Source organism: Trypanosoma brucei, chromosome 4 (genome assembly GCF_000210295.1).
Source record: "Trypanosoma brucei gambiense DAL972 chromosome 4, complete sequence".
Classification (NCBI taxonomy): Eukaryota; Euglenozoa; class Kinetoplastea; order Trypanosomatida; family Trypanosomatidae; genus Trypanosoma; species Trypanosoma brucei.
In genome coordinates this window covers 330,345-344,695 of record NC_026737.1, presented here as the reverse complement: position 1 = coordinate 344,695, position 14,351 = coordinate 330,345, and the positions used below count along the sequence as shown (strand labels likewise).

At 45.9% G+C, this 14,351-nt stretch overlaps 9 protein-coding genes across 9 annotated transcripts; all 9 read left to right on the top strand.

Moving 5' to 3' along the window:
- Positions 1–766: 766 nt before the first annotated feature.
- TbgDal_IV1570 (mitochondrial carrier protein, putative) lies at positions 767–1,924 on the top strand (the record flags this gene model as incomplete). Its single annotated transcript, XM_011774440.1, has 1 exon — positions 767–1,924. The coding sequence occupies one exon, from the start codon at positions 767–769 to the stop codon at positions 1,922–1,924; it is 1,158 nt and encodes a 385-aa protein (XP_011772742.1).
- A 440-nt stretch (positions 1,925–2,364) lies between these two features.
- TbgDal_IV1560 (T. brucei spp.-specific protein) lies at positions 2,365–2,880 on the top strand (the record flags this gene model as incomplete). Its single annotated transcript, XM_011774439.1, has 1 exon — positions 2,365–2,880. The coding sequence occupies one exon, from the start codon at positions 2,365–2,367 to the stop codon at positions 2,878–2,880; it is 516 nt and encodes a 171-aa protein (XP_011772741.1).
- A 166-nt stretch (positions 2,881–3,046) lies between these two features.
- Positions 3,047–3,367, top strand: TbgDal_IV1550 (T. brucei spp.-specific protein; the record flags this gene model as incomplete). Its single annotated transcript, XM_011774438.1, has 1 exon — positions 3,047–3,367. The coding sequence occupies one exon, from the start codon at positions 3,047–3,049 to the stop codon at positions 3,365–3,367; it is 321 nt and encodes a 106-aa protein (XP_011772740.1).
- Positions 3,368–4,040: 673 nt separating this feature from the next.
- On the top strand, positions 4,041–5,726 carry TbgDal_IV1540 (hypothetical protein, conserved; the record flags this gene model as incomplete). The annotated part of the gene is made up of 1 exon (XM_011774437.1): positions 4,041–5,726. One exon carries the CDS (start codon positions 4,041–4,043, stop codon positions 5,724–5,726), a length of 1,686 nt encoding a protein of 561 aa, XP_011772739.1.
- Positions 5,727–6,467: 741 nt separating this feature from the next.
- Positions 6,468–6,932, top strand: TbgDal_IV1530 (T. brucei spp.-specific protein; the record flags this gene model as incomplete). Its single annotated transcript, XM_011774436.1, has 1 exon — positions 6,468–6,932. One exon carries the CDS (start codon positions 6,468–6,470, stop codon positions 6,930–6,932), a length of 465 nt encoding a protein of 154 aa, XP_011772738.1.
- A 497-nt stretch (positions 6,933–7,429) lies between these two features.
- Positions 7,430–8,452, top strand: TbgDal_IV1520 (lipophosphoglycan biosynthetic protein 2,putative; the record flags this gene model as incomplete). The annotated part of the gene is made up of 1 exon (XM_011774435.1): positions 7,430–8,452. The coding sequence occupies one exon, from the start codon at positions 7,430–7,432 to the stop codon at positions 8,450–8,452; it is 1,023 nt and encodes a 340-aa protein (XP_011772737.1).
- A 538-nt stretch (positions 8,453–8,990) lies between these two features.
- TbgDal_IV1510 (ribosomal RNA processing protein 6, putative) lies at positions 8,991–11,207 on the top strand (the record flags this gene model as incomplete). Its single annotated transcript, XM_011774434.1, has 1 exon — positions 8,991–11,207. One exon carries the CDS (start codon positions 8,991–8,993, stop codon positions 11,205–11,207), a length of 2,217 nt encoding a protein of 738 aa, XP_011772736.1.
- A 662-nt stretch (positions 11,208–11,869) lies between these two features.
- Positions 11,870–13,315, top strand: TbgDal_IV1500 (phosphatidylinositol 4-phosphate 5-kinase alpha,putative; the record flags this gene model as incomplete). Its single annotated transcript, XM_011774433.1, has 1 exon — positions 11,870–13,315. The coding sequence occupies one exon, from the start codon at positions 11,870–11,872 to the stop codon at positions 13,313–13,315; it is 1,446 nt and encodes a 481-aa protein (XP_011772735.1).
- Positions 13,316–13,759: 444 nt separating this feature from the next.
- TbgDal_IV1490 (T. brucei spp.-specific protein) lies at positions 13,760–14,269 on the top strand (the record flags this gene model as incomplete). The annotated part of the gene is made up of 1 exon (XM_011774432.1): positions 13,760–14,269. One exon carries the CDS (start codon positions 13,760–13,762, stop codon positions 14,267–14,269), a length of 510 nt encoding a protein of 169 aa, XP_011772734.1.
- Between the last annotated feature and the right edge of the window lie 82 nt (positions 14,270–14,351).

Genomic DNA, 14,351 nt, shown 5'->3' with positions numbered 1-14,351 from the left:
TCAATACTTGCTTCATCTTTTCCCCCATGTCCATTCGTTTTGGCACGGTGATAACACTTCTTCCGCGATATTTTTCGGTTCTTTTTTAAACTCGTATAAATATATATATAGAAGCTTGTCTTGACGGCTTTGCGTGGGTGCCCGCCCACACACAAGAATCACTCCCACGTACATACCGACGAGGAGGAGGAAGTGGTGGCAGTGGTAATCACGCGCCGCATATTACACCCCTGTGGAGGTCGCATAAGCGTAGGTGCATAAAAATACATACCCCAAATCGTAAGGTACTTAATTGCCAACGCACTGACATACACACACACACACACACACGGACACAGACACAGACATATATATATATATATATATAAGCGTGCATTATACATATATTCATTAGTTCCCATCAAGCTTGGACCAGGGTTATCTTTGGGCCACTTTCACACATTAGTTACCGCAGGTGCAAGATACACATCTGGTGGTGAGGGAAGCCGTTGACACGACCGGAATAGCGAGAAAGAGTAAAATCACCGTATAGATTGCAACAAGAGGAAGGAGGAGAAGGAAAAAAAAATACATATACCTATATATATATATATATATATTATCGGTGGTTGAGGCGAAGAGAGGGCACCATTTCATATCTAGGAACAAAAAGCAGCGGGAGGTTGCCTACGTGTCAACGTCTTTGCTCCACACAGAAGCTTTCCCTAACGACAGAAGTGAGAGATAAAAGAAACTGTTGCGCGCAAGCATCACCGAAAACGTGCATATGGGGGTTGAAGTAGCAGACTGCAGTAGTGGTGCAAGTGCTCAAAATATCACGGGATCGGAAGCTATGACTGTAGGCCACGAAAAGGCAAAGGAACAGCACATGCACGTGAAGCGAGACTCGTACACAACAGCAGCTACTTTTGTTGCAGGTGGTGTGGCGGGCGCATGTAGTCGCACACTGACAGCCCCCTTGGACCGCATCAAGATTATTGTTCAGGAGGGTCATCTTGTGAGTGGCACTGGAAAAAAGTCGCTTCTTAGACCGGCACAACTAATTGACGTCTTTCACTTAATTCGGAATGATGGCGGGTGGTCCGCTTTCTGGCGCGGGAACGGGGTAAACTGCCTCAAGGCGGGTCCGGAGTTTGCCTTAGTTTTTACACTCCGTCGGTACTTCCTGTCGCTTTACGAGGACAGTTTAGATGAAGAAACGGCCCGCGTAACGGAGTGGGAGGCCGCAATGAAGGCAACGGGCTCGGAGCTTATTGCATATGATTTGTCTGCGGTATCTGTGTTACCGGCCCCACTTAACCGCTGGTTTACGCTCACCAGCATTCCGCGCATACTTCTAAACTTCCTCATTGGCGCCTGGGCAGGGTTTGGTGCGCAGCTTACGCTGTATCCTCTTGAAGTAATCAAAACACGCATGGCCGTTTCGAGGAGGTCGGAGTACCCGGGCGGCATGCGGCAGGTGATATATGACACGTACAAAAATAGTGGAATTTCTGGCTTCTATCGTGGTCTCACCCCCAATATGGTGGGAATCTTCATCTACCGCGGATTAGAAGTCGGTATCTATTCTACTGCACAGCAGCAGATGATAATGTACAGGATGAATAATTACGGTATGAGCCGTCACGATTCATCTCTTTCCTCCATTGAAACGGCTGCCGTTAGTATGTTCGCCTCCATGTTTGCACAAACGGTATCATATCCACTCAACGTCGTGCGGACCCGACTGCAAACGCAGGGCACCAACGGACGTGCAGTGAAATATAAAGGCATGACTGACTGTTTCGTGAAGATGGTTAGAACGAAAGGTGTAGGATCCCTATTCTCAGGCATATCAGCGAACTATCTGAAGGCAGTGCCAGCCAGTGCTTCCATGTTTGTTGTATTCGAAAAGGTTCAGAGCATTTTGGTCGGTGATGACTAAATGGGAGAGGGAAAAGAATAAGCAGGAGGCCGGATGCAGTTGTGTGGCAGCGAGTGGTGTGCCCGTTTAATTGGGCGTCGCTTTTGAATTCGCTTGCTTGTTGGGATTGGCAAAACTACATGGAAAAAAAGAAGCTATGGAAGATGCACAGACACACACACACACACACACAGACGTGCGCAGACATAAGCATACGCATACACATGCATGCATGCATGCGTAGGGGAAATGAGGAGTGCAGTGGGGAGGTTCCGCTGCTATATTTGATGCCGAATCAATGGAAGGGAATACGAGGCGCAGTAATTAAACTGCCGCCGTGGCAGGAACGGTGGAAGCCGTTGGAATGAGGAAAAGAAGGAGGGGAGACGGAACAACAAACAACAAACAGAAAGTGGGTTCGGTGCATAAATGGTAAGGGAATAAGAGGTATCATCATTTCCATGTATCGCGATGTGGTGATTCGTACGGCTTTTGTGGGGAGTAGGAGGGATGTAAATACGGGTTTTGTTTTTCATCCTTTTCTATTGTTGTTGTTGTCGCTGTTGTTCTCCCTCGGGGTGTTTTTCTCATTAAGCGTGGCATCATATCGTCGTGTGCACTTGAGCCCACTTACCTCACTTCAGGATCACTTATTGCCGTTTCGTCTTTTTTCTCTCACGCCCCACCCACTTTCTGTTTTGGTTACTGATGCCGATAGTTTGTTTGCCACATGCACACACACTTTAGATCACGTTGCTGCGCGCCGGTCGCGTTGTGTTTTCTTTTTCTTTCTTCTTTTCAGCTTTTCCCACCTTCCCTTCTACTATTCGCAAGTCCTCCTCCCCCCCCCCCCCCCCAGTGGCCTAAGCCGTCCTCGTTCGTTGTGTGTTGATGTTTTTGTTTTTTGTTTTTTTTTTGTGTTGATGGCGGTGTTGTTGATGCTGATGAAACTTATTTTTCTCTCTTTATTAACTTGATCGGACTGACCAACAGCGTACCGTCATTTGTGTGAAAGAATAGTGAAGAGGTTGTGTTTGTTTCTGTGTATGTTTCTGTATGATAGCTGGAGATGTCTGAAGGTGAAGAAACAACGGACAAACTTAATATTATTTAAAGTGCAATCAGATAAAACGGAAAGTAGGAATGAGGAAGAAAAGAAAAAAGGAGGGGAGCGTATGGAGACGGATAATAAAGTTTTATAACTTTTATTGTTATTATTATTATTATTATCCTCCTCCTCCTTGTGTCTACGGTTCCGTTTTCTTTTTTTTTATGTGTGTGCGTGTGTGTGTGTGCCTTTTGTCGCACCACATGTATGCACGCAGTTCACCAAACGAAACTGTGGTCGATATTCTTTCTTTCCATTACTTCCCTTCTTTCTGTTTTCTTTTTTTTTTCTTTTTTGTGTTCGTGTTTCCCACTTCTCGAGTGTATTGCACTCTTGCGATGAGACTCGTCCTCTAAACAAAGAGAAAGAGAGGGAGGAAAAAAAAAAAGAAGGAAACATGCGGAATGGATGGATGACGGGGTGGAAGGATGCAAAAAAATAAATAAAATAAAATAAATAATCGGAAATGTATAAATTTGTCTAGATGTTGCATGTAACTACTTCACTAATTACTCTCCTCTCCTTTTCCTTTCTCCTCTTTTTTTTTTCCTTGACAAATACTGTCATTTAGTCGTATGTAAAAGTGCTAAATTGTATTCAAAGGCAACAAAAGTAGGTGGGAGAAAAGTGCAAAAAAAAAAAAGAGGAGAAAGGAAAAGGAGGTTGTGTTTGGCATTCAACAGCGTATATATTTATAATATATATATATATACGCACAATAACCTATTATTTGAAGAGAGGCCACGGTGAGGTGGACTCAAGAAAACAAAAGAGCATACAAAAACAAGAAAGAAAGAAAGAAAGAACAAGGTAAAAAAGAAAAAAAAAGAGAAGAAAAGAAAAGAAAAGAAAAGAAAAGAAAGCAGTAGCAGGAAGGTGATAGCTACGTCAGCAACTTGATTACGCAGTAGTTGAAACTGTTTGGAGTGTGGAACATTGAGGAGTGAAGAGAAGACAAAAAGGAGAAATTTTTTCTGTTTTTTTTTTTTTTAAAAAAAAAAAAAGGAGTTTTAAGTTATTAGTTTGTGAATGCCGGAGAATCCCCAACGACGTGACGGCGCTGGTAACGAGGTGGAGCCGGTGCCGCCACTTGAGGGAAATGTTGAAACTTCAGCGCCGGATGCTGCAGAGGAATGCCAAACCTCAAGTACTCCTACTGAGGCTGTAATTATGCTTGACGAGCCGTGTAGAAATCTTCCAAAGCTACATTGGCAGGATTTTAAACTTATCGGGAGGTGCATTTCCTTTCTCGGTGAGTCAGTAGTGAATGATGAAACATTGTTTTTACATTATGAGGGATATGTAAGCATGGTAAACAAAAATACGATAACACTGCTAAATGTGAACCGCTTCACTAGTGATGATTTTCTAAAGCGCCGAGAGCGGTTGGAACAAGAAAAAACCAAGAGGAACGCAAGGAGGGAAGTGAAAGCGCAGGAGGGTAGCAGTAAGGAAGATGAAAAGGATATAGTGACGCGAGAGAATATCTGGGGTGAGAACAATGGATCTACTGAAGAAGTGGACGAGAGCGGTGTTGCGAGTGGCGCACCTGCAGATGAAAACAACCGAAGGTCGATGTTTCTCTCGCTGTTTTATGTTAACTCTCGGCGGGGTAAAGGAGATGCGGAGACGCAGTCGGAACGTCAAAAGCTCATTTGTGGTGCAGGATCTATCGGTCCAATTCCTTACGTTACGTTTGCGCGTTCTGCAATTCACGATGTTGTGGTTGGGAATGAGCAGAGGAGCAGTTTTATGTCTATTTTTCGTCATTCCTCCAAGAAATTCTTTGACATGCAGTGTCTGCGCATGTACGTGCGTCGGTTTCTGGTGTCGGCCAGTAGAGAGAATAAGGAACAGAGTTTAACTCTACGGTCCTTTGTTGAAAGTAAGTGCAACTACAAGGGCATTGATGATAATGTTTTAGTGTCGGTGGCGAAGGAGGAACTTGCGGCTCTGGCAAATATTGATAAAAACATAGCGAAGTGTAGCTCGCGGCCCACGGATGCGAGAGTAGGAATACAGCTTCAGTTATTTCGGGCGCCCCCGGGGCTGTTTAGCGGAACTGGTATTCTATTTCTGACACGTCTTCCCATGCAAACCTTTTGGCTAGCCGTCGTACAATCTCTGATGACGCTTATGTTACTGACAGTTGCCGCGAATACATTTATAAGTGACCGCAATGGAATTGTAAATGGTTATATGTTTCGTTACATTTCGCCCATATTGATTGGTTGTTTCCATTGTTTGTTTGCGAGTGCTGTTACAGCTTTTCATGCCATCAGAATGCGAATGCCGGTAAGGTTTTCCCCTCACGCCATGTTGCGAGCTGCAGCGGTTGGTATTGCCATCGGTTTTTGTTCTCTTGCACTTTTGGCGGTAGCGGAGGCAATATCATTTCCGCGCATTCAAAGTTACATTAGGGAAAGAGCAGAGGATCCAATTGCGTTGTGTGCGTATTACAAAAGCAATGAGTGTAGGGGATATAATGAAAACTGTGATGTGGATAGAGATTCCCCAACATGTCTCTGGGGAGTTTGTAAAGGTGAATGGAAGAAGGCCCCATGTACTCGAAAGCTAAACAGAACTATTGTAATGGGATTTGTTCCATTTGGTGTGCTTTCCATTCTTCTTTTCGGTATGTTTGTTATAGACGGGTTCCTTCACTATCGTTTGTTTCGAGTATCAAGACTTATTGCAGCAATCACATCACGGTGAAGGGCTCTTCTTTTGTTATTTCTATTGCTATTGTTGGAAGGTGTGGTGGTGGTGATGATGTTCCCCCTGTGCGACAGGCAATTGTTCCTCACACAACAGTTATTGTGAAGGAGAGGGAAAAGAATTTAAAAAAAAAAACACTAAGGGGAGAGAAGGAAAAAGGAGTGGGGGAAGGCAGTAACCTCCCTATGTGTGTGTGTGTGTGTGTGTGTGTGTGTGCTGTATTCGTGCATCTGTATTGAATCCATTCAAAAAGGGAGAAACAAATGGAAAAAAAAAAAGAACAACGATTGAGGCACAATTTTCATTGACATTTATTGCGTATGATACGAAAGAAGCAATTTAAAGGAACATGAAGGTTGCATGCGAGGGCGTCAGTTTGAGCAAAAGATGAGAGAGTAGGGAATGACTATGTGTTTGGTTTTTCTGTAAAGGAGAACGAGAAACAAGAGGAGGAGTGAAAGGAGAGGTTGGGAGAGACTCAACGTGTTAACGGGCTTTTTTTTTTTTTTTTGGTTTTCTTTTTTTCTTTTTGAGGTGTGGAAGAAAGGAAGAGTGTCCACTGCATTGTTACCAATATATATATATATATATACTTATATGCTTACATATATTCATTTATACGTTTTTCTTTTCTAAATATGTCGCCTGTATGGATGTTTTTCATTGTGTTTTCTCTGTCTTTGGGGGATGGGTGTTTACCAATCGTAGGGGCACTCACTATTACACACATATTAATATATGTGCGCGTGTGCGCCTATATATATATATATATATATGTATATATGCATGTTTTTTTTTTCCTTTCGTTTAGGTGATTATCTTCCCTGCTGTTCACGTCGTTTTTTTTTTGTCTTCAATTTCCCTGATAGCGGCTTTTTTTTGTTTGTTTTGCGGAACAGGAGCTCCGCTCCGAACGGCAGGTTTACGTATAATGTTGTCAGAAAATATAGAACTGATTTGTTAAAATCCTTTTTAATTTTTCTTTTCTTGCTTCGCATTGTTTTTTGTCAACACGTCACCCTGTTTCCACCTCCTTTCATTCTTCCGTGTCTTTGGTGCATCAAGATTTGTGTGTTACGTCTCTTTTTTCTTCTCTCTAATTTTGTTGCATGGGTAACGGCGCCAAGTTATGGACTTACTTTATTGTTGTTGCTTGTGCTGGTTCCCTTTATCTTAACTGTTCGCACCCCCTTCTTTTTTTAAAAAAAAAAAACTTTTGTTGTTTTGCTCTTTTAAATGTTTATTACGTCTCTACGTGGTCAATTCAAAAAATGAGAGCGGTGCTTAATATTACGCGCAGTTGACAGAGGTCGTAAATCCCTCCATCATACATTGTCCTTGACGCAGTTGCTATTACCTTCCCTTGGTGCTTTATTGTGTTTATCATCTGATGCCTTTTGACCCTTTTTACCTTTTCTGTCTCTGATTTTGCCGCTTTTCCCTTAATTATTATTTGTTTTCCTTTTTTTTTTAATAATTAATCTTTGCTTCCTTTTTCCACTGGTTCCTTTACGTGCGTATTCCAAAATGATGCGGGTTTCCTTTGCTTCAGCTCACAGAAAGGACTTGCCTTCCCTTTGAAGACACACGCCAACGCACCAGCGCAACAGCCGCTGGGGCTTCGGCCATTTGTCGCAGCTGTTGTTTTTCTTAATACGAGGAAAGCGAAGGAAACAAAACATTATTTCATATCCGGTCATATGACGGCGCGTGACGGGGCCGTTGAGGTCATGGCATCAATTGTAGTTTACAGCATTTTTAGTACTGTCATGACTATTACTAACAAGTTACTTGTTGCTAACTACGCTCTAAACTACCCTATGGGTATTATTTTCGTGGAGAGTGGCACCGCTCTGCTCTTTGCAGTTATGGGGAAAATGATGGGATGGGTTTATTATCCGAACTTCTGCTCGAGAGTGGCAAGGAAGTGGCTCCCCCTTACACTCTTCTTCGTTGCAATGTTGTGGTCATCTATTAAAAGTCTTGAAACCATGTCGGTGGCGATGCACACAATCATGAAGAACATTGCAGTCGTGCTCACCGCCATTGGTGACTCACAGCTGTACGGCACGCGTGTGACGCCCGTAATGTACTTGGCTTTTTTCTTTATGTCAGCCGGAAGTTATCTTTGCGCAATGGGAGACCAATGGGTGACAACATGGGGAATGATTTGGACGACTCTCAACATAATGGCGACTGTGGGGTACACGTTGTACATGAAGCGGCTGCTGGGAGATGTGAGCAAAACAATCGGCCGTTATGGGCCTGTGTTTTACAATAACTTACTTTCAATGCTTGTTGCGTTTGTGATTGCGCTCCCTTCCATGGGGAGCATGATTCACACCATTCGCAGCATCTCCCTTCCACCTCTTTTAGCTCTTACCGTGGCGGGAACAGGGCCTCTACTCACATTCGCCACCTTTTGGTGTATGGAGCAAACAACACCCACCACCTTCAGTGTTGTTGGGGTGGTAAATAAGGTACCCATGTCAGTTGCCGGGATGGTTGTGTTTAACCAGTTTCCAACGAAAACGGGTTACGTGGGAATAACTCTCGGCCTCGTCGGTGGCGTGATTTACGGTTGTGCGAGTCGGGAGAGGGATAGTGGCAGGGTGGGGCCTCTCCTGCACGTCGCCGGGTTTAGCGTGTGGGGAAGGAATACCCCTCTTCTGACATCTTCTGGGAAATATGAGGGGAGGTCAAGGTCGGAAGAAACTATTTAAAAGGACGATGTGACGGTTCCTTGCTCTTTTCTTCCCCTCCTTTAGCTTCCTTCATTTTCCTGCTCCTCTCTCTCTCTATACACGACTTTCAGGAGGGCTGGTTTGCTAAACATTGCCGCGTGTATGATTAAGTCCGGTGGTAGGCATTTGGGTATGTAACACTACTACCAATAATCGTGTGGGACATTTGAGTGAGTTGGCTCACGTCTGTTGTCTTGTTTATTTTTGTTAGTGAGCGGGAACTATTCGGTTTTCATCCTTTCATTAAAATGTAATTTGATTTCTCCCTTCTAGATTTCTGGTATCTTATGTCACGCCAAAAAGCGGTCCTTGCCGGTGGTTTTATCTTCGTCGCTCACCAGTTTATGGCTTTAATGAACGGCGGTGGGTCTCTAACGAAAAATAGATGGAACATTTCACTTTACTTTCTCTCTTTGTTTTTTTCCTTTTTGGTGATCTACTCTAACCATCTGAGGCGTCAATCTCGTTCTTACGACTCTGCAATGACACCATTATGTGTGTCTGACCTTTTCCTTTCATGCTTTTGATGCTTGTTTCCATACATCTTTTCCAAACACGCGGGCACGTGCGTGCCGAAATATTTCTTCCACTAACATTATCAAAAGGAGTCGGGTATATGTCTGGCTCTCTTCCACAAACAAAGGACCTTGTGAACGGAGCCTTTACGCTCGTGAAGGAATACACAAAGTTAACAGCGGATCTCGCGGAGGAAGACTATGATTACCATATGGCTTTTCCTGCGTTCAGGCATCAAATCACTCGCCACAGTGAGGCTGTCGTTTCCCTGATGGATAAGTTCTGTCAGTTGCTGCCGGCTAAGCGGCGTGTCACCCTCTCAAGTACAGGAGGGAAACTAACAGACCCTCAGCGAGCTGCTGTGATGGAAGCTGCGGATTCGTTACTGGAGAATGTTGATGGTTTGTTGGATGAGTTAAAGGGGCGACGTTTAAGTGCTAAGGATCAACTATCCGTGAAGTTTGGATCAGAATTGCAGGGTGTGGTCCCGTCTTCCTCTTATTCTGTGTTTAACGCAGCCGGTGTGAGTGTCTTGAGGCCGCAACTCACATTTGAACATCCGGTAGACAACAGTCCCACACCTTTCCGTCCAGTCTACTACGACGAAAAGGGCGTACGTCACGTCGGGGAACCGGGTGTTCATCCCTTTGCGGAACGGATTAAGGCTGTGTCTGTTCCCTCAGAGCAACTGCTGCTCAAAACTGAAACTCCTTACCTTTCACTAGTCACGTGTCCTCTGACGTTTGTCGATACGGTGGAGGACCTTGAAGCAGTTGTGGCAGTGCTGCTGAATGAGACGGAAATTGCTGTCGACTTGGAGCACCATGATTTCTACTCGTATCAAGGTTTTACATGCCTCATGCAGATCAGCACTCGCACCCAGGACTTCATCGTTGACTGTCTTAAAGTGCGCGCAAACATGTACCTGATGGCCCCCGTTTTCTTGCAACCAAACATTGTGAAGGTTTTCCATGGTGCGCGAGAAGATGTTCGGTGGCTGCAGAAGGATTTCGGGTTGTACATCGTGAACCTCTTTGACACAAGTATAGCATTGCAGAATCTGCACATGCCACACAGTTTGGCGTTCGCGGTGGATCACTTCTGCCAGGTGAAACTCAACAAAAAGTACCAGACTGCGGACTGGCGTGTTCGGCCCATTCCAGCAGAGATGGTTTCCTATGCCCAGCAAGATACACACTTCTTGCTCTATGTCTACGATCGCTTGAAGCAGTTGTTACTCAATTGCGAGGCTCGAGCTTCTGTTGGAAACATGCTGCTTCACGTATTTCAAGAGAGCCGCCTTCTATCGCTGGAGCGCTACGAGAAGCCACACCTCGACCCTGATGTTACATACAAGCAGGCACTTGGAAGGAGCTTGGGTGGTCTTTCTTCATCTCAGCTGCAGGTGGCACGCGAGATATTTAACTGGCGGGACATGGCGGCGCGGGAAGCGGACGACTCTCCCTCAGCTGTTATGCATATTTCGTGCGTGTTGTCTATCGCGACAAAGCTGCCCACATCGGCAAACGAGGTGCTTAAGTGTTGTAGTCCAGTAAGTGTTGCTGTGCGCACAAATGTTATGAAGCTGCTCCAGATAGTGAAAGATGCTATCGGAAGTGCTGATAGCCTAAAAGATGGAGCAAATGGTGATGTAAAACCCAAACCCTTACCAAATGTTGGGGTTGCTTTGCGATACATGGGTGTTCATCGCTCCATGACCGGCACACTCCCTTCAATTGAGCAGCGTGCGGACACGGCATTTACTGTAGAAGACACGCATGTTGTGGTGCGCACGGAGCCATCTGCATGGTTTGAAACGATGCGGAATGTTGCTGCCATCCTCCGCAGGAAACCTTACTACCCTATTGCTCTTCCTGGTCATGATGTGGTGACACGGATGTCTGCGGTTAAGCGGGCGCGGGAAGTGGAAGAGATGAAGGTAAAGGGTGAGGGTGAGGGTGAGGAAGAGGAAAAACGGGTGCATGTTGATGCAGAGGAACCAACCGTCGAAAGGGAAAACAGCAGCGAAAGAGGAGAAGGAATGGCTGGCCCATGTCTCCAAGAAGGGCTTGAGGTGAAGGATGAAGTGGAAGAAATCGACGTACCCACCCAGAAACCGCTTGAGCTGAAGGAAGGTGCCATCTCGCTGCGTCAGCAATATGGAACTGGGAGTGCAAACCGCAAGAAAGCTCGGCTCGGAAAGAAAAACAAATCGTGAGGTTTCAGGTACCTGGTCGTGGGATACATGGGGTTCGACACCAGCAAGACACAATCATGCGAATGTTCTGACGTGCACATGATTTGTCTTGGAGGGGAGTGAGGAAAAAAAAAGGCTCTAAATGTCAACTCTCGCTGCTGTTGCTGCAATTTCCGATTCGCCGGAAATGGGGAGTGGGAGCGTCTTTTTTATTTTCTTCCAGTATCACGCATACCTTCAACGCGTCGTATTTGATTCGGTAAACCTTCCGGTGAAGGGGGAGGAGTAACTCTGACGGACATCATCATGCGGTACTGAGGAGCAACCATCGAAACAAGCGTCTAGCAGCTACGATACCTTCGGCCATGATGCGGCCGAAGGGAGAAGGTGGAGGAAGGGAACGCCGCATGGCATGATAGGGGATAAGTAAAGATTAACAAAAGTGTGGGGCGAGATGTTTCGTTCGTGTCTTACATAATTTATTCTATGCTGCTCACCACCACCACCACTCCTCAAAGAGGAAGCAAAAAAAATGCTGCAGCTTCGCCCTCCTATACTTCCTTATGGTGCCTTACCCTCTTTCCTTTTTTTACTCCATTACATATATATAAGCTCGCCCACGCTCACTACCATCGGTCGACCCAGGCGGCAGGAAGGCCTTAATTTCGTTGGCGCGGGGAGCCATGCCGTTCAATAGAGAAATACTTGCCGCCATCTCCTTTGAATCTGGACCCCTTTCCTCAGCGGAGATAGCGGCACGTCGCACTCCTACGGAGGAACCGCCAAAGAACCTCGAAGTCAAGTCTTGCGATAAAAGAGATGAGCCGAGGCAAAATGAGGCGACGATTAACTTGATACGCTGTATGAAATGGGCGTTGGGGCAGAGCATCACGAGCATCTCCCATCCGGCCAAACAGCGGCCGCTAAACCCAAAGCGAGATTTCTCCATAAAAACAAAGATTAATCTGGATGTGGGGGTAGAAAAACCTAAGCCGGGTTTCTGTTGCAGCACGGCGGCGGCAACTGGTGTAAGGGAACAGCGTAACCACCATGCACCCTTTTACGATGCACATGGTGACAGTGAGGAGGCAAGTCATTTAGATGAAAGTGATGTGGAGTCCCACGATGAGGTCCCGAATGTGCCGTTAGCATTTGTGGACTACTCACCCATGTGCTATCGTCACATTCGGGAATTTTTCAATATCGACCATAGGGCCTACCGCGATGTCCTGTTGCGAAGCCGCTGGCACAGCACACCGACACCAGGTAAGTCCGCCGCGCAACTATTCTTCTGTGGTAGGGATTGGGTGATCAAGACCATGACACACGAAGAGAGCAAGTTCTTACGGCGCATATTGCATCGCTACTATTTTTTTGTGCTAGACCATCCTTATACGCTCCTACCACACTTTGTCGGTCACCACCGGCTTGAAATCAACGGAGAGAAGATGTACATTATCATTATGCAGAATGTGTTCGTCACAGGAAACACAATCCATGAAAAATACGACCTGAAGGGGAGTACGGTCGGTCGTTTTGCGACTGAGGCGGAAAAGAAAAAGCAGACATGCACACAAAAGGATTTGGATATAAATCGTCCCCTTCATGTGGGCGCCACTAGGCGTAACCTTCTCATTGAACAAATGAAAATGGACTGTGGATTCCTGAACCAGTGTAATATCATGGACTACTCGTTTCTTGTAGGTATTCACGTGCTTCCCATGTACGAGGCACATCGCCCAGCACCAAGCACGGGAAGCAGAGAGTACTTGGGTGGGGCAGCAGCGCTTGCAACGAGTACACTGGAACCTTCCTATCTGTTAGGCATGGGTGAGACGATGCAATCCATGGCTTTGAATGGACATCCAACCGCGGCTGCCGACAGCGCACCAACCGACGGGCGGTGCTTCAAAGCGGATCAGGGCGGTATGATGAGCGCAGACCACCCCGGTGGAAGGAGGGAAATATATTATATTGGGATCATTGACATATTGCAGGAGTACAATTCTCGGAAGAGTATGGAAACGCTTGTGTTCGGAATGTTGAAAGACAGGCAGAAGATATCGGCGGTGCCGCCGAAAGAATACGCAGCGCGATTCGTCAGTTTTGTCTCGTCCATTATTGTGTAATGGACGTATGTCCGATGCAAAAGGAAGGAGGAAAGGAGATTCTGTGCGGCGGGTGTAAGGCGGGTGTAAGGCGGAGCCGACTGCTAGACACACTCTGTACTCTTTTTTTTTGTTCGTTTGGGCCGCTTTGACTCACCTGATTTTCACCTCCAACACTGCTTTGCCGGGAACTCCCTCAGCAGGCAGTTGAGCATTTGCTTTAAACTTACGCAAAAAAGAAAACAAAAATACTCCGGGACTCGTCACACGTTTGCACCGCGTGCCTTTTGCGTTGCTCATGACGGTTTCTTGCCGTCCCCGTTAAAGGGAGGGAGGGAGGACAGGACGAAACGAAACGAAACGAAACAATGGAAACGAAATATATAATAAAGGGGGTTCTTCAACCCTTGTAGCCACACTTACTTCAGTCATATTCTATTCCGTCGCACATATTTAAACACTGTTATGGTGCCGTCGTCAAGATGTTGTCATGAATCTTGGTTTAGCCTGTCGTCCACCCCGTCCCCATTGGGGCAGCGTACGGGGTCGGCTTCCTTCAGTATTTTGGAAAGGGGAAATGGGGAAGAGGTTTGTTTCAGCGGAAACTGCAACATCCCACTGAAACTGGTCGTGTACACTTGCGCACGGGAAGTGTGTTGCGCAAATTGTACTCTCACTTGTAACTATACACGTGTGTATGTATATGTGTGTCTACTCATGCATAGATGCGTACATGAACATATCTATGAATATGCTATCGCAGTCCGTGATTCGACCCCCCCCCCTGGTTGTAATTCTTTTTCACGTGAGCTGCTTTACCTCTCTGCCTTTGCTGCTGTTGACATTATTACCGCGACCCTAAAGTGCGAAAGGGAAGGGGTACATATATATATATATATATATATACATATACAAAGAACAAAAGGAAAGGGTTGTACGAGTGGCGCCACTGGAGGTCAGCTACTGGAAGCTTAATTCGCCTTTGTGGGTGGCCGTGCGACTTAAGGTCTTTCTCATAGAAGCGTGAGGAAGGAAAGGAAGGAAGGTGTCGCGCACG